Source organism: Rousettus aegyptiacus, unplaced genomic scaffold (genome assembly GCF_014176215.1).
Source record: "Rousettus aegyptiacus isolate mRouAeg1 unplaced genomic scaffold, mRouAeg1.p scaffold_m13_p_10, whole genome shotgun sequence".
In the NCBI taxonomy this organism is placed as follows: Eukaryota; Metazoa; Chordata; class Mammalia; order Chiroptera; family Pteropodidae; genus Rousettus; species Rousettus aegyptiacus.
The window spans coordinates 7728337-7750681 of record NW_023416285.1 but is presented as its reverse complement, the minus strand read 5'-3'; the positions used below and the strand labels follow the sequence as shown (position 1 = coordinate 7750681).

General features: G+C 47.6%; 1 protein-coding gene across 10 annotated transcripts in view; it reads left to right on the top strand.

Annotated features, from left to right (window-relative positions):
- LDB2 (LIM domain binding 2) overlaps positions 1–21146 on the top strand; it is a 333966-nt gene extending 312820 nt beyond the window's left edge. The window contains exons 6-9 of one of the 10 annotated variants that reach the window (XM_016138442.1): positions 10448–10571; positions 13590–13741; positions 16278–16420; positions 19370–19596. In XM_016138442.1, the coding sequence (XP_015993928.1) occupies positions 10448–10571; positions 13590–13741; positions 16278–16382 (381 nt within the window). In that variant the 3' untranslated portion in view covers positions 16383–16420; positions 19370–19596. Of the gene's footprint in view, positions 1–10447; positions 10572–13589; positions 13742–16277; positions 16421–19111 lie in introns of all 10 variants that reach the window. The other 9 variants (XM_016138445.2, XM_016138443.2, XM_016138444.2 and 6 more) reach the window with 9 other exon arrangements.
- Positions 21147–22345: the final 1199 nt, after the last annotated feature.

Sequence of the window (22345 nt, the reverse complement as noted above, 5' to 3'; positions counted from 1 at the left end):
GACACCTTTCTAAGCATCACAGTGCGACGGGGGGGACAGACCCCGAGCAAAGAGAGAGAAGCCCACAGCTCCGCGGCCGAGCCCGGCTCAGCGGTGTGAGATCGGGAAGGTCGTTAAACCCGTGAGCTCCCGTCCCCGCTGCTGGAACCACGTCCCAGGGAAGGCCAGCTTTCACAGGTCTGTGATCCGGGGCGTCTTGTGACATCTGCTTGCCGGCTTAAAGGAATTGGAGAGTCTGAGCGTCCGCCGAACTCAGGAGCCTCGAGTCGACCTGTGGTTGTGTTTTCCTGTCCATCTCATGGAGGGCACTCAGGTTAGTCCTGTCGGTCGGGCCCAGCAAAGACGCTGACCTCAAGCTCTTCGCTGTTCTCAGAGGCCCTGAAGAACCCGTTCTGTCTCATCTAAGGATTCAGTGCTATAAGATGGCAAGATCAGGCTGATGTGAAGCATAGAACTCTTTTAAACATCACACACACACACACACACACACACACACACACACACACCCAGAAAAGAGTGGAGCCTGACGCTCTGTGTTTGCCTCCATTTACTAAGTAGGACAGGAGCAGATTATCAAACATCGCATACACCTCTTCTGTCAAGGGCCCAGGACCCAGAGATGCTTCTCAAAGACAGAACAAGGAACACGATGAGATGAACATATGGAGGAAGATGAGGAAGGAAGAGAGAGTTCCAACACGATCAACGTGTGTCGCTGGGGAAAGCAGCTTTAAAAGAACTTTGATCTGTGATCCCTCTCCAAACTTTTCATACTTTGCATAAAATACGCGCAATGAAATTAGAAGCAATGCATTTTCAAGGTTTCGTGTAACTGCAGAGAAAAATTAGCAAAGGCCAGCCTCCTCGCTTCCTGACTTGGTTCTGAGGACAGAGGGACGAGAGCCCAACTCTACCTGTGGCCTGGCCTCATCGGTCCTTTGGTACCGAAACATCTACATCCGAGGCTCAGAGAGGACGTTTCACTCACTCATTCATTCATTCGATATTAATTTGTTTTTCTGCTTGCCTACCCAGTGCCAATTTCTGATGCCACTAGGATCCCAGTCCCATTAGGGGAGCAGACATATAGTCAGCTCGTTATAATGCAGAGTGATAGAGATGTGTTCACACGCCTGGGCATAATAATTAAGTTACGCTCATCTAGGTCTTGCCATGAAGGTTTCTTGCAGGTGTGGTTATCATATATAATCAGTGGACGTTAAGGGAAACAGATGACTGTTGGGTGTGCTCCATTCAGTCTGCAGTCTTAATAGCAAAACTGAGGCTTTCCACAGTAGTGGAAATTCTGTCTTAAAACTAAAGTGTTAACTCCTGCCTGAGTTTCCAGCCTGTAGAAACTGTGAATTTCAAACTTGCTAGCCCCTACGCTCATGTGAGCCAAGTCCTCAAAATACATACATACGTACATACATGTATATCCTGTTGGTTTTGTTTGTCTAGAGGACCCTGACTAACGCAGTAACAAGACAGTAAAGAACCAGTGTCTGTCTGAGGCCACTTAGAGTCATCCTGGGCCGCCAGTCTGCATTTTTAGTGCCTGACTCATCTAAAGGCACAAAAATGGGTAACTAAGAATTTTTTAAATTTACCTGAAAATTTTTCGTAGCCCTCTAGGTGATACCACTCCTTGGTTGTCCATTAATCGTTGTAGGGTATTTCCACAATCTGTGAAACATTTTAAGTTTTAAGCTACGGCGCTTAAAACTTAGAGATGCTGGTAAACGCATGGATAAGACAAGGTATCTGAGGCACTGGCCTGGTGGTCAGATAGAACAGGTATTTACAGGAAAGACATGTTGACTAAACATTTTAGATGTCCATTGTATCACCCAAATTGAATGTTTAGGATATATATATATATATGTGTGCGTGTGTGTGTGTGTGTGTGTGTGTGCGCGCGCGTGTGTGTCAGGGAGCATCTGTAACATTTTAACAACTATGTCCTGATGAGTTTCACAGTGTCTTCCCTGCCCCTAGGCTTGGTTACACCCCCATCATAATAAAGATGTCGGGAGCATTTTCCACACGTTAAGATCCAGGTACATACTTTAAGTGGATTTTCTCGTTCCTCCTAACAAGCCAATTAGTTAGGTACTATTGCTCTCTCAACTTCCCTAATGGAGAAACTGACACACCGAGAGACAGAGTCACTTGCCCAAGGTCCCACTGTTATTAAGTAGCCGGAACGTGAACCCAAGCCAAGCGTGCATGCTCGACCACTACACATGATGCCATGATGTACAGAGTCCTTCATCTTTCAGATAGATGTTGCCTAATGCCTCACAAATCATGCCCGCCAATCAGAGTCTATTCGGGAAAACAAAATCCACACTGGGTAATTTAACAGAGGAAATTTAATATGGCAAATATGGAAAAGCAGGTGGGGAAGACGAGGCGGCCCTAGGATTAGCAACTGACACTTCTGGGGCAAAAGGCAGGAGATGTTACCGCCAGGCCCTGGTAGAAGCTGGGAAGCTAGGACCATAGGGCTCCACAGTGACAGCTCTTGAGGTCATCTGAAACACAGAGAGGATCAGAAATACTCTTCCTTATTTCTTCACCCCTGTGGTAGGTACCCTCAAAAATGCATGTTTACCCAGAACCTCAGATGTGACCTTATTTGAAGATTCAATGGCTAGTGTCCTTACGAGAAGGGGGAGGGAGGGGCAGAGAGGCATAGGAGAACAGGCCAGGTGAGGACTGCGGCAGAGAGCAGAGAGATGCACCTATAAGCCAAGGAACAACGAAGGTAGCTGGAGCCACCAGAAGCTGGAAGAGGCGAGGAAAGACTCTTCCTCAGAGCCTGCAGAGTGAGCGCGGCCCGGCTAACACCTCGATTTCAGACTTCTAGCCTCTGGAATGGAGAGAGAATACATTTCCGTTGTTTCGGGCCCCCTGTTTATGCTATTTGGTTTTGGCAGCTCCAACCCACTAGGAAACTAACTCCACCCTCCTCCCTTCAATCTCCCGTGCCTCGCAGTGGCCAAAGCCAGTCTCAAAAACAGCTGGAAAACTGAGCCGAGGTCTGTTCCCTGCAGTACTGGGCTGGGAGGAAGATGTGGGTGCAAGTGCAAGCAGGTGAATCACCAGAGCACCATGGGAGAGGGCGCCGGGACCAAACGACACCGCGCAGAATTACGTCCACGGAGTCGGAAGGAAAGAGAATGAACATCAGAGGCCTTGACTTGTCTCTTTGGAGTCCCGACTGGTACGGCAGAAACCCTGAACTTGGCTAGTCTGCTGGGGTCTCTCTCCGTAGGTCAGTAAAGCAGCCAGTGGCCTCGCCGGCCATGGGTAGGCATCCTTCCTCGCAGCCTCAAAATCGAGGTCGAGACATTGATGTCGAAATGCGCATGCGTGGCCTGCTTGCTCCAGAGGAAGAATTTTCCCTGCAACATCTGAGTGGCAGCCACTGCACCCTCCTCTCTGGGTTGGATGTGATAACTCTCCGGGGTAATCAATTTGCAAAACAATTGAGAAAAGGCAGAGGCTTCCCTGGTTGAATCTTCAGATAAAAAGGAGGATGTTTTGAATTTGACAACCAATCTACCTTTAATCCTATGAGGAAATAGACACAGACCATAATCTGATGTTTTGGAATCGCATAGCTTCTAATGAGAAGCGGTTCCTTCTCTCCCCTGCTTTTCATCCTCTGAGGCAGAGTGGGTTTTACTCACGTGGATGCCTGCCGTCCATCATCGTTATCTGTGTTTAGGTAGGATTATCTGCTTGTTTTATTTTGTTTCCCTTTCAGATTCCCCGTGTTATGCTGTTCTGTTATTTTAATGTAAGATCCCTTTTGGTGATGTGTCTCTTAATTAGGGAAGACTCCTTCACCCTTATATAAGAGTTTGTTTCTTAATCGCTGCCACTTTCTAATTTCTTTCTAATTTAGACTTAGCCAGAGGAGTAGAGTCCTAAGGGAAAGAGGAGGCAGGGGTAGGAGGAGGACCCTGGTTTGTGGATCTGAACGTTTCGTATTTATGGCTGAATTCTACAAATGGATTATTATCAGAGACATTAGCTACTAAAATGCCATGTGCTGTTGGCCTGATTACTATCCCTTGGAGCACCTCAAGTGACTCCTTAAGTCTCAAGGATACCAAGTGATTTGCTTTCCAGAGTAGCGAACCAATCACATCACACCGTGGTCTCCTGGCTCAGTGGGGCTGGGCCACCAATGCCACCAGTATTTATCACGATACCAAATTCCACCTTTTGAGCCCTGGCCATACTCCAGGCATTGCATTAAGGATTTGCATGTGTTGTTTCAAATCATCAGAGACATGCGTAATTATCCCCATTTTACAGATGAGGAAGCTGAGATTCAGAGAGGTTTAAAATCTTGGCCAAGAATGAACAGGTAGTAAATGGCAGGTTCGGGGGTTCGAACCCAGATGAATCTGGTTTCCGAGCCTATACCGCTCATGTATCGCCCACCTCTCTGTGTACAGATCTATACCATGTGCAAAGAGCAACACACAGACAGTGGCAGCCCTTGAACTTGGCGTCTCAGCAACAATTTAACCACTCATCATATTCAAGAGGTAGACAGCAGAGCAGGTGAAGAGCACAGCGTTAGTTAGAGTCAGGCAAACTTGACTGTGAACCTCTTCTCTGCCCTTCAAATGGCTATATAACCTTGTTACGTTATAAGACTCACAATTTTTTAATACCAGCTCTGGATGACTTAATGGCTTGGAGTCTAAGGGTGCTCACCTGTAAAAGGGCTAGGAGGTGGTGAAGTTTAATGATATAATATATCTCAGGTACATACTCTGGGGACAGACATAGGTTAGATATTCCAAGTGATGATGAAATTATGACTCAACAAATACTTGAATTTGCCTGATACTATGTTGAATAAAAGGGAGAGAAAAAGTAAATATGCCTTGTTATATCTAAGAGGATGAAACAAGTCCACAAGAAAGGAAAATTCCCAATGCAAATAAAAACATGGGGATGTACATAGACTCGTAATGAGCGCTGTAGAAGCAGGGGTCCCTGCGGGCAGGGATGGTCAGAGACGGATGTGAGGTCTGAGCTGGACCTTGGCGGACCTTAATAGTCATATGGGTGGTTATCAAATGAGACCAGGGCCAACCTGCAAACTCTAGACAAACCACAAGACAGGAGCTCTCTCTGGAATGGAAATCAACTATATCATTGAACACATTGTTTAGTTCATCCGACATTTTTTTGACGCAAGACTTTCTCAATGAAGAAAGCAGTGAACTGAATTACATTCTGCCCCAAGCGCATTATCCTGCCGTGGAAACATAACAGATAGTTTGCAGACCACTTCCTGTGAGTAGCAGTGATTCCGAACAGAGGTCAACAGGCTTTCTATGAATGGCCAGATAGTAAATATCTTGGGGTCTGTGGGCCATATAGAATCTGGAGCAACTATTTAACTCTGGTGTCGTAGCATAAAAGTGGCTGTGGACAATACCTAGGTGTGGCCACACTTAGCTCTCAGGCCATACCTTGCCAACTCCTGGTTGAGATGACCGGGAAGGACAGAGGAAGGTCTTCTAAGTGAGGAAAACAACCTGAGCAAAGGTCTAGCCTCGAACTGATGTAGTAATCCCTGACACACCCACCTATAGACAAAGAGTAGGTAGTTCAAGCTCAGAGGACAACATCCATCCTCTGGAGAAGACTGAGTTAAAATGTTAGTGGGCAGCTGGGCCTGGGTTTGGGAGTTGGCCAAATGCCAAGCCCAGGGCATCACTTTTCAGGCCGGAGCCAACTCTGACAGGCATCACCTATTCCTGGGTGTGGGCAAGGAGGCGAGTAAGAAGAATGAGTGCGAGTATGCGGCTGAGGAGAATCACGTTCCTCCAGGAGAGTTGTCAGGTGAAAACCAAACAAAGCGAAACATTTGCTAGGCCCTTGTTACTGTGAAAAGACCGGAGTCCCGGGACGCAGCTAAGATCTCCCTGCCTAGCCGGGACGTGTCGTGATCGGTACATATATGTGTGCATCTGTACGAAGCATTCTGCCCTGAGGAGGCGATGGATTGTTTATCAGATGGACACGGTCATCACCTCTAAGCCCTCAGGACAATGCTTGATTTGTCTGCCATTAGCAAATGACTCCTTGCTGTAAATCTGGCCATGATACCTAGTATCTATCCATCCATCCATCCAACCACTCACCCAGCAAGTCACTGTCGTGGTTACAGGTTCTAGTTCCGTACCCAAAGGGTCAGTGCCGAGGCCAGAATCCCAGAAAAAGAAACCAGAAGCACCGGGGGTGTGATCCCAGCCTAAAACTTTCACTAAGTCTACAGAAAGACACTGTCGGAGCTTTCCCACGGGGAGCAGTGACTGCCTTTGGGGGCCTTAACTGGACCCAGCAGGGACTGCACATCTAGGGGCTTCCTGTTCAAAGAGAGACCGCAGGCCTTGCTGGGTCATGGTGCCCGGGACCCCTTCTGCCCTCCATCCACCACAGGAGGCCACCAGACTAACCTTCAACCCTGCGTGCAGGCTGCTGTGGGTGCTGTTAATGTCGTAGACGTGCTGTTCGTGACCTTTCCTTTTAGGCAAAGGGACTGGTCCACTGGCAACTTTGTAGCAGGCCCAACGTTGCAGATAAAATTGTTCTTCAAAATCAAAGAACCCTGCAGATAAAACTGTTCTTCAAAATCAAACTAAACCATGTTTAGTTTCCTTAATATGTGTTTGAGTAGAGCGCGTGCGTGTGGTGTGGTGTGTGTGTGTGTGTGTGTGTGTGTGTGTGTGAAAAGGCATATATATTGTGATCTGGTTCGTACTTATTATAAACAGGGGACTCTATCTGGAGTCTACTGGACAGAAGTATCAGAGGGTTTATAAACCTCCAGCTATTTTATACCAAATGGGAAAGACAGGCTGCAGAGCCTTCACCAGATTCTCAGGGAGGGCAGGAATCCTGGCTAGTGACTGAGGGAACCCAACCGCCCTAGCCATCGTTTTTATCTCATTTCACGACGCCCCAGGCCTTGGCTGTGGCCAGGACGGCCTGGCTTGCTGCCGCAGGAGGCAGGCTCTTGTCTGGGTGAGTCCTGCCACCTACAGCACGCAGCCCCGCAAAGCCACAGGAGAGCCGAAGGCTTCCCGGTTCGCAGAGGTGATAAGGGGGAAGGACTGTCTCTCCAGCCCGGAACCCTCCACTGGAAGAAAAATGGCTTTGGGGATTCCTGATTAGTATTCAGAGATGTAAATTCCTCTGGGCTGGGAAGCTATTTTTACATTAAAGGGCAAAGGATAAATCCTGAGGATTAGCACCTGAAGAAAGTGTTGCCGGAAACCCAGAGAGGAAAGGCACTGGGAAAAAGAAAGATAATGAGCTCGCAGGTTCTCACAATGGATGTGACTCTCCCATTTCTTGGTATGTTCAATGCTGTAGCCCTTTCTAGGTGCAAACGAGTCGTCTTTGCCATCTGACTTGTTATGTAATGAGAATATCTGCTTCGGAAAGGTGGGGTTTTCTGAGATGCTTGAAGAGTAAACACAGGTCCATTTTCTTCATGTACTTAAGTCATTTTTAAGGGGGTCCAGCACTCTCTGAGGGCACAGATTGCGTTTGTCTTATCATTATGGCCCCAGCACCTGAGCAGAACGCCTGACACTTAGGAGAAAGCTCGATCAATGCTTCTGATTTAAAGTAAGAGAAGAAATGCGGTTTGCTTTGCAATCGGCGTTGTGCTGGCTAATATCCAATCGCGATGTCTACTCTTGGCTGAGCTCTCAAATTCTCACGACAATAGATAAGGTGGGTATTGTTTTACCGGTGAAACGGGCACCAGCATTATTAAGCGCCTCGCCCAAAGACACGAGAGGCACAGTCAAAGTCCACACCTGGACCTCTCGGCTTCTGAGTTCATGCTCGCTCCACTCCGTCCGTGCGATTGACATCCTTGCGCTATGGACCCATTTACATCTCGTTGCTCAAGAACGGGAGATAGACCAAAAGGAAATGATTCGAAAACTTTGCAAACTTTTTCTTTTTGTCTTTTTAATTTTAAAAAAATATGTTTTCTCAGTCCTTAGAGTGTCTCTGGAAGTGTTTCTTACTCTCCTGGCTTAATAATAGATACGAACACTGTCTGAGCCTGTCTGAATCCGGCAGTGGTTTCTTTCTGATGGAGAATCCATTCTTGGCTCAGTTCAGAGCGATGATTGTGGAATCCTCCACTCCGTTTGCCCTGTGAGCACCAGCGGCGGAGAAAGATTGAAGGCTGTCGATAGCTCGTATGTACTCGGATTTCCAGCGAGGGATTCTTAACAGAGAAATACACACACGGAGTCTTCGCAGTGTTGGAATACGGAGTTAGCTACACAGTAATCCACCTCCTTTCACAGGTTTTTCCTTATTAACGATTTAGATTTCGAAAAGCAGTCCAAGGTAGGCGGGAAGACAGCCAAGATTGAAGACGCAGCGGAGCGAATCTGGAGCGCGCGCCTGCACAGCCCGACTCGCTGGGGGTGTGGGGCGGCTCGGTCACTTGCGCTCACGCCACACCGTGTCGTCTGGCCTGGAAGTCTCGCGGTCTTCTTCCGGAGGATCTGCAAGTGGAAGGAGATTGCAGCTGGCCCTTACATGGGGTTAGCGGCTTAGGCAAAGTTTAGATCGTCGATAGGTAAAAGGGGCTGAGGGATTTTTCTAGATGAAGGTAATCTTGATTATTATGTGTAGACTTGGGAGGGGAAGAGCAGCACGGGACAAAGGGGTAGGGTGAGAAGAGCGTGGAGTTCAGATTGAAAACCACAGGGTCTGTGCTCATCTTGCTGTGTGTATTTATCTATCTGAAGCCCAGCGTGTGCAGGACAGTGGGCCTCAACCTTCGGCAGTATTTATCAGAATTAGCTGGGAGGATGCTTTTTAAAAATGCACGTCAGGGCCGCGCCACCAGGCCCAGTGAAACGGAAGGGGCAGTGCCTGGAAGTCTGCATTTTAATCATTAGCTCGTTGGGTTCTGATGACAGTGCCCCTTAGAGTGTATTTTGAGGAATATTGGCATAGAAGAATCCTCCAGTCTTTCTAAGAATCGCTCCTTAAATGTATCCATTCATTTGAGCCAAACCTAGGAACACAGAGATAAAAGGCAGTGTCTCGGCATTCACCGAGTTCAAGGTCAAGTGGAAAAGAGACTTGGAAACAGATGGTTACAAAGCATGAATGGGTGAGTTCATAGAGCAGACATGCCTGGGTGCTATGGGAGAACTGTAGAGAGGCACCCAGCTCAGCCTGCACAGGGAGAGGTGCACGACCCAGCGAGAAAGGTGTGACAGAAGAAATAACTTCATCTTCAAGGATGGTGGACGTTAGCCAGGAACTAGGGAGGGAAGAATTCCAGGTAGAAGGGACCCAGCGGACGAAAAGCAATGGGGCCCCTAGAGAAGTCCTCAAGAATAGGACAGCGGAAGGGAAGTGGGCAGAGACGGGCCGATGAAGGTGGAGATGGCGCATCTGCCTTCCATAATAAAATGACGTCCGTCCACATGAGAAGGTGCAGTGCCGATATGTATATCGCTGTAATCGCAGCAGCAGTGGATGCCTCGTTCCAAGCTGTGGTCTTTGTCCTCTTAGATACTCTCGATGCGGCAATATTTTGATAAGCCTCCAACTGAGAAGGAATTCAGAACAGTCCAAGGCAATCCTAAATGGATTTACCTTCTTGTTTCTTTCATTAATCTTTGTCATCACATGACTTGGACCAAAGTAAAGCTGGAAAACCTATAACCGGAAGAGGGGAGAAGACCGTGCGCGGAACCACGGGAAAAGCTCGCACACTGAAAGAGTGTTGGCCTGTGTCGCCGACATTGTCATCATGTGTAAAATGCGAATGAGCACATGAAGGAAAACAGAATGGTGTTCCTCGTGGGCCTTTTGTAAGAGTTAGGATCGAAAAGTACCTGTAGCTGCCACTTTGCTCTCCCAAGTTGAAAAGGTGGCTTTCACCACCACGTGATCTGCATAAACCGGCATCGTAACGCACAGTGTGCGGTGACGCAAACAGCCACAATGGCAGAAACCAGAGTGGCAGTCGGAGCACGCCGCGCTCCACGGCGGAGAGCTTTGTTCTCTAACTGGAGAGGATCATGTGGTTTCAGAATAGAGCTACGTGTGTCCACCCGACAGTCTGTACAGTGTGTGTGTGTGTGTGTGGGTGTGTGCGCCTGCGTGCGCAAATCTCATTCGGCTATAATATATTATAAATGACAGTAAATTAAGTAAGCATTATCAACTGTTGGCAATATTTCTTTTCCAAACTTATAGAGAGAAAATCAAATCCGGGGGTGGGAGGTGGGGCGGGCCGGGGAGGAGAGAAAGGAAAGTACCCTTAAGCTTCCTAATTGATTCCAGCTGTTAACATTATTTATTGCAAATACTATGATCAAGTAGTGAGACACCCACGTCTTTGAACTCCTTGCAGTTGTGTGTAATACTGGAGCCAATGCAGGAACTGATGTCGAGACATAAAACTTACAACCTCAGTCCGCGAGACTGCCTGAAGACCTGCTTGTTTCAGAAGTGGCAACGGATGGTGGCCCCGCCAGGTACAGTACGGCTTTGTTCTTCACTCTCAAAAAAAAAAAAAAAAAAAAAAAAATTCTGAAGCTTCTTCTGGGTATGAAGTGATACGAAAAGAAAGGGATCATAAATCCATCAGGAAAAAGCTTTCTTCGGCGTATTCTGACCAGGGTTTTGGACTTAGAGACATTGAATTGGCAAAAAGCAAACACGCTCAGGTGTCACCTGCCATCTCCTCACTTGCCAGGTTAGGGCCTGAAACCCACAGAAGTAAAGTGATTTATTTAACGTCACTAAGAAGATCAATGGCAAAGCTGCCGTCGGAATCAGGGTTTCTATTGCTCTCAGTTCAGTGGTTGTTCCGTTGGACAAGACCGCTGCCTTCTCACGGCCGACTGTTATTTTTGTTTGCTTCTTTTTTTTATGAAGTGATCAAAATTATGAAAGGGGAGGGAGGAAAAGAGGAAGGGAGGAAGGAAAGAGAAAAGGAGGAAAGGGAGGAAGGAGGGAGAAAAGAAAGGAAAGGAGGGAGGGAGGGAGGGAGGGAGGGAGGGAGGAAGGAAGGAAGGAAGGAAGGAAGGAAGGAAGGAAGGAAGGAAGGAAGGAAGATAATTTTTTCTATTTTTTTAGATGTGTAATACCAAGGATACTCTGATCACGAAGGGAATGCATAAGAGTCCAGTCCCTCGCTTCCCTGAAATGCAGTGTAGATACTACAGTCTCCTGCTGGGGTTCTGAAATTACTGCTTCGAGTCATCATTAATTGTCTTTCTATCTATTACATTTTCACTCCCGGGCGTGTGTTGAGCCTCATTGATCATAAAAGCAAAATGTATCTATTCGCTAAAAATTATTTTTATAAAGAGTAATTACTAACATGAGGCACATAACTTTCTGAAGCACAAACTATAATGGTCACCTTCCACTAGTAATTGGCCAGGGGTTTTATATAAAATGAATATAGCGATTTAACCAAGTGCATATTTAGAAAGCTGAGAATATGAGTATTATTTTACATAGAATGGTCGCATTGCCATCTTAGGGGAATTTTCGACATTTAGAAAATTATTTTTCAAATATATTACACGTGCTTAAGTTGGCTTCATTTTCTCTTTCAATATCGATAAGACTTTATGGGGGAAAAAAAAGATTCCACCCACTTAATGCTTTGAGCATCTGTATTTTCTGACATATGCATGTATAATTCGCATATTATTCATGAATTCAGTCATTCATTCGACAGCCATTCACTGAGCCCGTACCGGGTGTCAGGTACTGCTCCAGACACCGGGCACAAAACACTGAATGCGAGTCCCAGTCCCAGCCTTCACAGACCTTCCGTGCTCTTACTGAATCCACGATACCCTACGAGCCGCTTATGATCATTCCCATTGTATGTAATGGGGTCTGGGGTTTAAGTCTGCCAGTCGGTCTCCTAACTAACCAAGGGAGGAAGCCCGTGTCCCACAGGATTTCTGTCTCTGACATTCATGACGCTTACCATAGCAACCTACTATCAGTGGAAGTAATGCAGAGTAGGCAGTTTAGACATATTTTCCCCAGATTTCATGAATAAAGTAGAGATAACGACAACAACAAAAAAAAAAGGTATCAGATTTCAATTCTTGAAGTCAAAGGAAGAAGATGCTCGTTAGGGGAAACCTGGGTATTTTCTTGACCTTAGAATGTGCTTCTCAAGTCTTCTCCAGTCCCCTGAGCTGGAACGATTCTCTTCCTTTGTTTGCATAATCTTCAGAAGAAGCAGCCATAACTCTCTACGGGTAGAGATGTTGGGACCTTTGGTGAAAATCTTTGAACATACTAAACAAAATGTTGATGAAAGAAAACCATAATCCTCTTCTTCTTCATCAAAAGTTAAGAGATAACTTGAACTAAGTGGTCTTTGAAATGAGCCTTAAAAGAGGTCCTCCACATTTTCCATCAGAAGCAGAAGAGACATTTAAAGAAACACCTGCAAGGCCCTCTCACTTAGTCCTCTGTGGCCCTGGCTTACCTTCACTCCATCAGAACTGGATCTAGAACAGGGTTAGCAAAAAGGATGCTTTTATCTGCCATTTCCAATTTATGTAATATCTGCCTGGAAAAGGCTTCTAAAGATTTATATATGAAAGCCTTGAGAACTAACTGCTCAGGGCATAATAGATAAATAATATTCCTCTTAACACACATTACCACATTTTCCCTATATTTCCATTAAGATGCTACCTATCTATCCTTCAGGTGAAAAATATTTGCCTCTATTTCTAAACAGGCTTTTCTTGAAAAAGTCTAATTTTCCTTCATTAATATGCTCCCTGTAGCAGACTAAGTCATGCTTTACTTAGGAATTTTGAAGTTAGTAGCATTTTTTAAATATCAGGGTCCAAACCATGGAAGTTAGGAACCACACTAAGCTTGAGATTCTCTATGTTCCATATTCACGGGGCGTAGAATTGGTACTTCCTCTTTCTTTTACTTGAGCATTTTAAGCTGTAATAGAGTCGAGCTTCAATATGACATTTCAAGCTATAATAGAGCTGAGCTGCAATATGGCACTTTGCCAGTAGATGCCGCGGTTACCTACTGGCTCACTAATTTAACTAAGTTTATACTTTCACACCGTGGAGGCCCCCTAGGGATCCCAGAGTCCTCCTTTTGTCATAAAGAAAAGGTAAACTAGAGAAAAAATTTCCCCCAAATTTTGTTATGCTAACAACCTTTTAACTTCAACTATGAGTGGTATTTGTTACTCACCCCTAAAGTATATTAATAGATTATAGACATATGTCTGGAATTAGAAAGAACGCTTAAATACAAATCATTTGATCTAGATACAAAAGGAAAGAGTTGCACACGTCCGGTGCTGAAAGTAAACCAGTAGTTTTCTCCCTTTATTTTTTGTAAAGTTAAAAGAAATGGGGGGTGGGAGGGGGGTGGGGAATGCCGTCTACTCTTTTTTATCTGGCGAGACAGCTTCATCGGAGGGGCGTGGGTATCCGATGGTTGCCCCGGAACCGATCCTCCATCCATTTGTCATATTGCAGCAGAACCCACAAGGCAACCGACAACCAAGAGGAGAAAAAGGAAAAACTCCACCAGCAGCACCTCCAACAGCAGCGCGGGGACCAACGCGAACAGCGCCGGAAGCAAGAAGAAGACCCCGGCCGCGAACCTGAGTCTGTCCAGTCAGGTACCTGTAAGTCTCGCTTTCCTTTTAGGCCTGAAATCCCGCCTTTGCCTTTGCCTGGCTTTTCATTGGGGGGGCGGAGCACGTTGAAGTCTCGTCTAGCTGCGAATGCACTCCGGGCCGCCGGGGCGGGGCAGGGGGAGGCCGGCCGGTGTAGGGATGGGAGGGAGGAACTCTGCCATAGAAACCTTCCCCTGCCAACCGGGAATTAGAAAGGAATATTAAGAGTCTGTGTTGCAACGGGACCTGAATTTAAAAAAAAAAAAAAAAAAAGCCGTCAGAGCCACAGACAGGAGATATGTCACTTAGGGTTTAATTAAAATATCACTTAGCGGCGTGCCTGGTGGCATATAAAGGGCTCCTGGCACCATCACCGAGACCCCGTGCTCCCCTGGAAGCCAGCTCCTGGCGCTGGGGCTCCGCCGTGTACCTCGCCCGGGCGCCCCCCACGCGGGCGCCCCCTCTCACGCCAGGGCACTGGTGACTCTTAACTCGCAGCCACTCCAAGCGCAGCTCAGTGGGTTTCACTTTACCCGTTTCACTAGCTCTAGGGGGGGTGGCCAGCCAGCCCCTGGTGTGGTCCTCACTCTGCTGGCCTCTGGACCCCTTTCTGTTATTCCTGGGCCATGACCAGAGCCCCGCGGAAGGGCGCTTCTTGGAAGGCCCGAGCTCACAGCCGAGTGTGCACGGCAGGAACTCTCGTCATCCCCTACTCTCTCTTCCTTCCTACTCCCTCAGCTCGACGCGAGGCCATCCGTCACTTTACGATGTCCGCGTTCCTTTAAGCATGTGTCCTCCCGCCTCTCCCCCTGCCCTGCGAGGACGTCCTTCTCTGCTGCCTTTACCCCGTTACCCTCCCGCAGGCCTTCGACTGCCCTTTGAATCCCGACACTTTCTGGGTGATTCACGGAGACCCTCCAGATGCCCCGTCTTTGGAAGCGTGCCCCGTTTCTCGGTACCGCCCTGCCACCGATGCCCGTGTACCTTTTCCTTCTTTCTCCCCTTCCCCCCCCCCCCCCCACTCTTGGTCTGTCGTCCTCTCTCCTTCTGTTCTGATTCTGCTCCATCTCTCCACGTGAGAGTGGGCCCTTCTTTCACAGGGAGTCTCCTCTTCCAAACATGCCTTTCTAAGCTGTCCCTCATCCATTCTTACTCGCTTTCCATGGGTCAGTTCTCTTTGGCTAAGACCAACCCATTGGTAGCTGGGCCACTGGGACTGCCCTGTTCTCCACAGACAGAGGGCGAGGTTTTCATTCATTAGCAGGAAAGGGCCGTGGAGAGAGTGGCCAGCCTGTGGGGAAGGCACCGTTTTATTGTTAAGATCACTACACGTTAAGTGATGTCAGAGTCACCTCTGGTTTTTTGAACGGGGCTATCACTCCTGAAGAGTCAGGGGAAAAAAATATCAAAGGAGAAAAACAGAATATTTTTATTAAGGTGCCAATAAATTACACCCACTCCTCGCTAAATTGGGAAATGCATAGAGAAAATGGTCTGGTATTGAATAAATCAACCCCAAAAGCGCACACAAGTAGCCCATTTATTCATCTAATCCTGGAGTTTCAGCAACTGCATTTGTTAGATTCCTGTAACAAGCAAGAGAAGTGCATTCCAGACAATTCTGGAACTGTGACAAAGGTATTTAAAGGCACAGTGGCTGCAAGAATTCAGATCGGTTCAATAAATGTCAGACACTGAGCTCCTACAGTTTGCGCCTACTGTTTGCTCCACAGAATATCAGGCACTGGCATTATTAAGATTAAAAACAAAACAAAAGAAAAAAATAACAAGAAAATAGGTCCCGTCAGTGCAGAGCTCAGTGTCTAATCGAGGGGTGGCAGAGAGACTTCCTCGGTCTCCCGGGGTCAGCTCCCAGGGTGCAGTGTTGAGCAGGACTCAGAGATCTAGACGGGGTTCGGTGGGCCATCCATTAGTGATGTCTGCCACGGGCGTGGACTAGCAACATACACGTCGTGTATTTTGACGTGCCTGGCCTAGTCGGAACTATTTCAGTTTTATTTTAAAGAGCACATCGTTCGTTCTGCTCCATTTTGCTCCCGTCCTCCAATCTAACAACCGAATCTGTGTCGAGAGGGTTTTTAATGAGTCGAGACCCTTTGGACTTCGTGAGAACAAGGCACCATTAGAAAGTGAGAGTAGACTTTTAGCCCTATCCCCACACTGCGCAATTAAAGATGTTTTACTCAAGTAAAACTTACAGATGGTCAAGAGAGGCAGGGAAGGCAACCAGGTTAGGGAAACGTGCAAACTTCCGAGTGTACTTCAGCTGAGCAGATGTAAACGGATACGCGTTGGCTCGCAGCGGCCGCATCTTTTAACCGTGTCTACTGAATTACCAGCGTGACTTTACTGTTTAAATAGAAATGCGACGTAAAGGCGTGGCTGCCTCGTCCAATGGCATAAGCAAGTTCGGCATGCCGCCACGGCCCCTACGGTGGTCCGCGTGGCCGCCGTGGCAGCAGTGGGTGTGTCTGGCGAGGACTAGGGTTTAATCCTTGGATTCTGCTTCTCACTCCATGAGCAGGGGCTAGGAGCGACCCCGAACTGCAGCCTCAACCCTGGGAGGGATGGAGACCTGTGTCATTCAACAGCAGTGACCCCTTCTGGCCAATTTAAGGAGAAGCATTGAAGGGCCCTGAAAGGAGTCACTTCCAGTCCTCCTCAGAGGTTGGTGGTCCTTGCACGGGGGTTGATTAGTGAGAAGGTGTGACATGGGCAAGAGCTGGCGGCACCTCCAGGCCTCCGGCGAGGAGCAGAGGTCCGCCTCGCGGGGAGCCGAGGGCAGATGGGCTACCCTCAGATGGACCAGTCTTGTCTTTTGCGGGACACACAGGGAGCAGAGATGGGAAGGAAATGAACTCTTGCTACCAGCGTTGAATGTCGGGGGGAGGGAGAAAGATGTGGGGGTGGGGAAAAAGATGCCGACATCCCCTAGTCAGGGGCAGCCCGGAATGTGCACTGCGCCTCCATTCACGCAGTGTGAGGATAACCGCTCTGGACCGCCTGAGCAGAGAACCACTGCCCCAGTCTGGAGATCTCAAACAACCAGAGCGAGGCGTGTGCGCAGGGTCGTAGGTGGCCTCAGTATTTATGTGCAGATGACATCCTTGTATAGCTTGCCATCCTTTAATCACTCACACAGGGCACACGTGTGTGCACACACGTGCATGTACGCTTACGTATCTGGCTAAGAGTGTTTTCTATAATCAGCAAGGCAAATGTGTCATCTCTCTGAAATTTAGAATGCTTAAAAATATCTATGCCCGGCCACCTTTTCCGGCTGTTCCTAGAACAAAGATCCACCAAACACGTTAGAAGTCTAGATCAGCCCCATTCGAAGGGATTCAAATCACAATTTTTTTCTCAAATCATTGCTGTTTTCTGATACGATGAGGGCATCTGGAAGTGTTGGGAACTTTTTTCCTAATATCACACTTAAGTTGGCGTCTTATTTTTCAACTCTTTTTTTTTTTTTCCAAATCGTACTCGTCTCCTCACGCTCTCTCAGCCTCTCTCAGCGACCGCAGACACACAGTACTAATGCTCACCCACACGGTTGGTTCTAACGTCCTTCTGCTGCCCGGTGACCACTGACGCATGCGTTTCCCCAAGCCCTTCAGAGTGCGTGCTTCGCGCAGGTCATGAAATCAGATTAACCCTCATGTCGTCCTCTGCCCAGTCTTGGCTTCTTCTTTCCATCGACCTTTGTTTCTGATCATAAGCTCAGTCTCCTAATTGCCTGTAACTAAGGGGCACCTGTTCACCCTGAATACCCCCAGCGGGTCATGTGGCAGCTGCCCTGGCTAACTGGATGACGTTCCTGCCTCTGTGGAGGCCACTCTCCATCTAAATCCTGTCGGCATTCTTGCCGGTCACAGTCTCTGTCTTTTGCCTCTCACCTTAAGAGTCCTCATGAGCCTCCTTGTAAGTCGGTGTCATGTCTGGCTCTTTGTTGCATAAAAAATATGTTCTTGGAAGCACACAGCTTATTGTCCTGCCAGTACCTATTTTGCTGGGTGTATCCAGTTCATATTTTAGGCATTTACTTCATCTGGGACATTTCTCTTTAAAATCACTTTTATCAGATCACGACAGCGATTAGCCAGGAAACATAGTTTGAAAACCTATTATCTCCCCATAATTCTAGGGGGAATCAATCATTCGATCGAATGAGATTTTTCCATTCTAAAATAAAACAAGCGATAAGGGATTTGTTCAATTGGCACCTCGAAAATTCTCGAAGGGACGTGGAGCACCCACTGGCCTTTCTCCTGACCAGATACGGCCCCAGGAAAGCCTTCTCTTACTCCAGTGAAGAGAAGTGTTGCCCACTCGTCAAAGCATTTCATCGAATTAGCCTCTTTCTCAGGGAACGTGCCCTCACGTCCCCGAAAGCATCCGGCCCAGCCCCGTTTTCCCCGGCCTCGTCGAGGCTGAGCGCAGCCGGACACTCTCCTGGGGTCACTGAACTTTTAGGTAGACCCTTGCTCAGTGCCTGCCCAGCAGTATCCACCTGACGGGCATCCTATCCCAGGCCCAGGTCACTCACCAAGCCCATATGGTACCCCGTGAACGAAGAGCCTGGAGCTGTGCCCCGTGCATCCCCCCTTCTCCCCTGTCCCCATGCCTCTCCAACAGTGGCCTCCACGATGCTCCCAGCTACAGTAGGTGGCTTCCTTGTTTGTATGGAAGGACAATTTGTACTTAAAGGAGTAATTAGATGGATTCTTCTTGCACGCTTCCATTTCTGATGACTACCGGCTTCATCAGTGTAATCATAATTAGCGCTCTTCATCTTCCTTTTACGGCACCAGCTGGACAGACTGGTTCTCTTTACTGCCCAGATTGGTGGCAGGGTTGCCTGTGTGGGGGTAGGTGACAGGCACCATGAAATAACAGATGGTAAATTCAGGGCTTGTTGGCAATCAGCAGGTTTTTGCTAATGACTTAATTAGCTATGCAAATTGTCAAATCAGTGTGAACATTGTTTTTATCGAAAACTTTACCTAAATTAATTACCATAATTAAGTAGCAGAATGTCAAGGATATTGGCTGCATAAAAAGGGCCTGGCTGAGCAGAGAAAAGAGATTCTGTCTTCAATTAAAACACATAGCATCCTTGGGACAGAGAAGATGCCACTGGAAAGGGGTCGCGTGAGTGGCGGAACGGCGTCCTGCCCGAGTTTGCCGCCGGTTCCCAGAGCCGTTCAGAGGCCCTAATTGGAAAGTGGCAGATTTTCAGAGGTGTCGAAAAGCGCCCAGCAGAAGGTCCCACAGCCCTCCCAAAAGTCCCCAATGTCGGCAAGTCGAAGCGTGGATTTTTTTAATTTTGAAAAATCCATTTTTTTATTTCTGCAGATTGCTAGCATTGCTCGTTCTCCGGTGTCAGGCTGCGCACTCGGGACATAAACTCGCGTGGTCGTTACACGTCAGGAGGCGATGTTTATTTCCTGTAGAAATCGCACATGCATCTCGGCCCCCAACACTGAGACTTGGCCCCGGTGTACAGGACACGAGGGTGCCTGCCCTAGATCCCCCAGCTGCTCCCACTAGTGTCTTAAGCTGAGCGTCTCTCTCCCACGTTTCCCCCGTAATAATGTCAGCTGCTGTTCACAGGATGTGATGGTGGTAGGAGAGCCAACTCTGATGGGAGGTGAGTTTGGGGACGAGGACGAAAGGCTAATCACTAGATTAGAAAACACGCAGTATGATGCGGCCAACGGCATGGACGACGAGGAAGACTTCAACAGCTCACCCGCCCTGGGGAACAGCAGCCCGTGGAACAGTAAACCTCCTGCCACTCAAGAGACCAAATCAGAAAACCCCCCGCCCCAGGCTTCCCAGTGAGATTGACCAGCGCCAGAATCCACTGTCAGTAGGTCAGCGGGTCACATTCAGATCCTTACAGGAGAGGAAGGAGGAGACATAAGAACTTTGCCACGCAGATACCTATTTCTAAACAACAATCATCTGAGTTCCTTTCGTTTTGTTTTTGTTTGTTTGTTTTGGTTTTTGTTTTTTGTTCATTTTTTATTTTTTTCAATCGAGAGGATCATTCCAAATAAACTTCCATGACCCTTCCCTGGAGGCCTTCACAGGTAGCGCAGATGCGGGCGCTGATGGTTTATCAAAACGAGAGTAGACGCTAGCGCTTCTCCCGACACGGTGTCCACCGCGTGTTCGTTCATTTCCTTCCCCGCCCCCCGCCCCCCGCCCCCCGCAGCAGACGAAGGCCAAGTTGTCAGTGAGCCCTCCGTGCTCAGGATCTCAGTATGTGCCGAACCCAACGACAGACGACTTTTTAATATTGTAAAATATTTTCTGCTTTTTGACGTGCATCTGAGAGTTTCTTGTTTCAGTAAAAAAAGAAAAGGAAAAAAACCCAGCTTTTGGAAAGGAATTTAAATGTACCTTCCCCCCACCCCTTTCACGTTTTCTTTCATTGGGTAACAGCGAAGAGGGCCCAGCAGGGTAATTTCTGGGCGACCTAATGCCAATTGGATCTCCAGCCCGAGTCAGTTCAATTGAGCCTGAGCGCTGAAACAAGAAATGTCTGTCATCAGAGACACCGAGGCAGATCTTTGTGTTAAGAAAGACACTTGGCCCCTTGAGAATTTATGCGTTTATGAAATTGCTGTTGATCCAAATATTTTCAAGCCATGTAATCCATTACTTTTGTGGGCAGTTTAATAAATCTGAAACTCTTTTGTGTTTTTTTTATTGTATCTGAGTTGACCGTTGTTTCTTTTCATCGTATTTTTCTTGTATAATATTTTGTAAAGCCCTTACCTAGTTCTTTAATGGGATTTTTCTTTGGGGGCAATACCAGTGTATTTATGTGAAACTTTATAAGAGAACTAATTTTTCCATTTGCATATTAATATGTTCCTCTACACATGTAAAGACACAGTGGCTCCGTGTGTTATAAAACAGCTGTATTTTATGTATGCTTTACTGATAAGTGTGCCAATAATAAACTGTGTTAACTACCGAAGTGGTGAGTGTGGCTATTTCTGAGCACAGGCAGAGAAATCTGCCCACAGTCAGGAGAAGTGTTGAACTCGAATGTATCGGCCAGGCTCCAAATGGAGTGGACTTGTAAAACCTGTGCCATCTTTTATAGAGTGAGCATTCTGTCCCCACTCACCGCAGTTGGCCTGAGCAGACACGGGGGTGCCTTCCCTCTGTGGGTCACCGTGCTGGCCGAGGACGCAGCAATGAGGAACCAGGGCTGGCCGAACGGAAGAGCGGTGGCCCCCACCTGCCCATTGCTTGCTTTGCCCCGCGCGACAGCATTTCAGCTAATTCTCACAACTCCACAGAGTAGCATTAATATCCCCATCTGAATCATCAGTACCTCACTCGCTTGTTTTTTTTCTTAAAGATTTTGCTATTCCAGGCAGTATGGAAAATTCACTCGAGGACTTCTTTTGTTTAGAGAACTTTCCTAGTCATATCCCACTTTTATCAATGAAGAGGATGGGACAGAAAATCCGTTAGCAGTTATTGAGTGTGTATTAAGGGCCAGGTAATTTTTTAACTTCTCTGGAAAGAGAGGTTTGAAAAGGAGACGTGAAGGAAGGGCATCGGTCTTAATTTGGGATGCCTAGAAGCGGAGCCCGAGACCGGAATTCTGGGACACAAGATTCATTGAGGAAGTGTTCTTCGGGGTAAACAAACAAACAAACTAAGGGAGCGGAAGGAGCAAGATAGGTGAGGAGGAGCCTAGAAAAGCTGTGAGCTCAGGCAGTCTACGTCCTGGGCTTAGTGTCTGTGGAGAGAGCTCAGAGCACAGAGCTCACTGCAGCGTTATCCTCCTAAGCCAGGCCACCAGACTCTCGTGCACCTGCACCGGTCAGACAGTGGCTGGGGCTGTCCCTGCAGCGTGCAGGGAAGTGTGACCTTCAGAACAATATGGATCCCATCGGCCAAGGACACGTTTGCAGAGAGGAGGCCAACTAGAAGGCATGGGCGTGCTGGTCTCAGAAAGGGCATTTGGGCAAAAATGCCTCGTTAAGTGACTCGCCCCATCTCATAGCTCATGGGGGACGGTAGGGATTTTAGTTTGGGCCTCCCTTGACTACAAAGGCTGGGTCTTTCTAGAACATCACACTGCTTCCCTAGAAGATTAACATTTTGAGTAAAATGTGCAGAACGATAGCAACAGAGCCAAAGGAAATACAGGGCAACAGCTACTTATAGCTTCTCCACTGCTAAGAGAATCTCCAGTTTGTCCCCAACCCCACCCCATCGTTTTAGGTTTCCTTTTACTGCTTCTTTAAAATCACCAATATGCAGTCATTACAGATGATGCCCAGGACAATTTCTTTGACAATTGTCCCAGCTGTCTATCGCATTGCAAATCAGCCCTAAACTTAGAGACTCAAGAGGACAATTTATTGTTATTATCAGTCACCATTCTGGGAGCTCACTGGCCTCTGATGGTCTGCTGTTAGAGTCCCAGATGCTGGCTGGGGCTGGAGTCATCAGAGGCATGATGGGGCCGGACACCCAAGATGGTGTATTCACATGGCTGGCTCTTGAGTAGGAGCTTAGCCAGGGCTGCTGGTGGAGAAGCCTCTCCACGGGCTT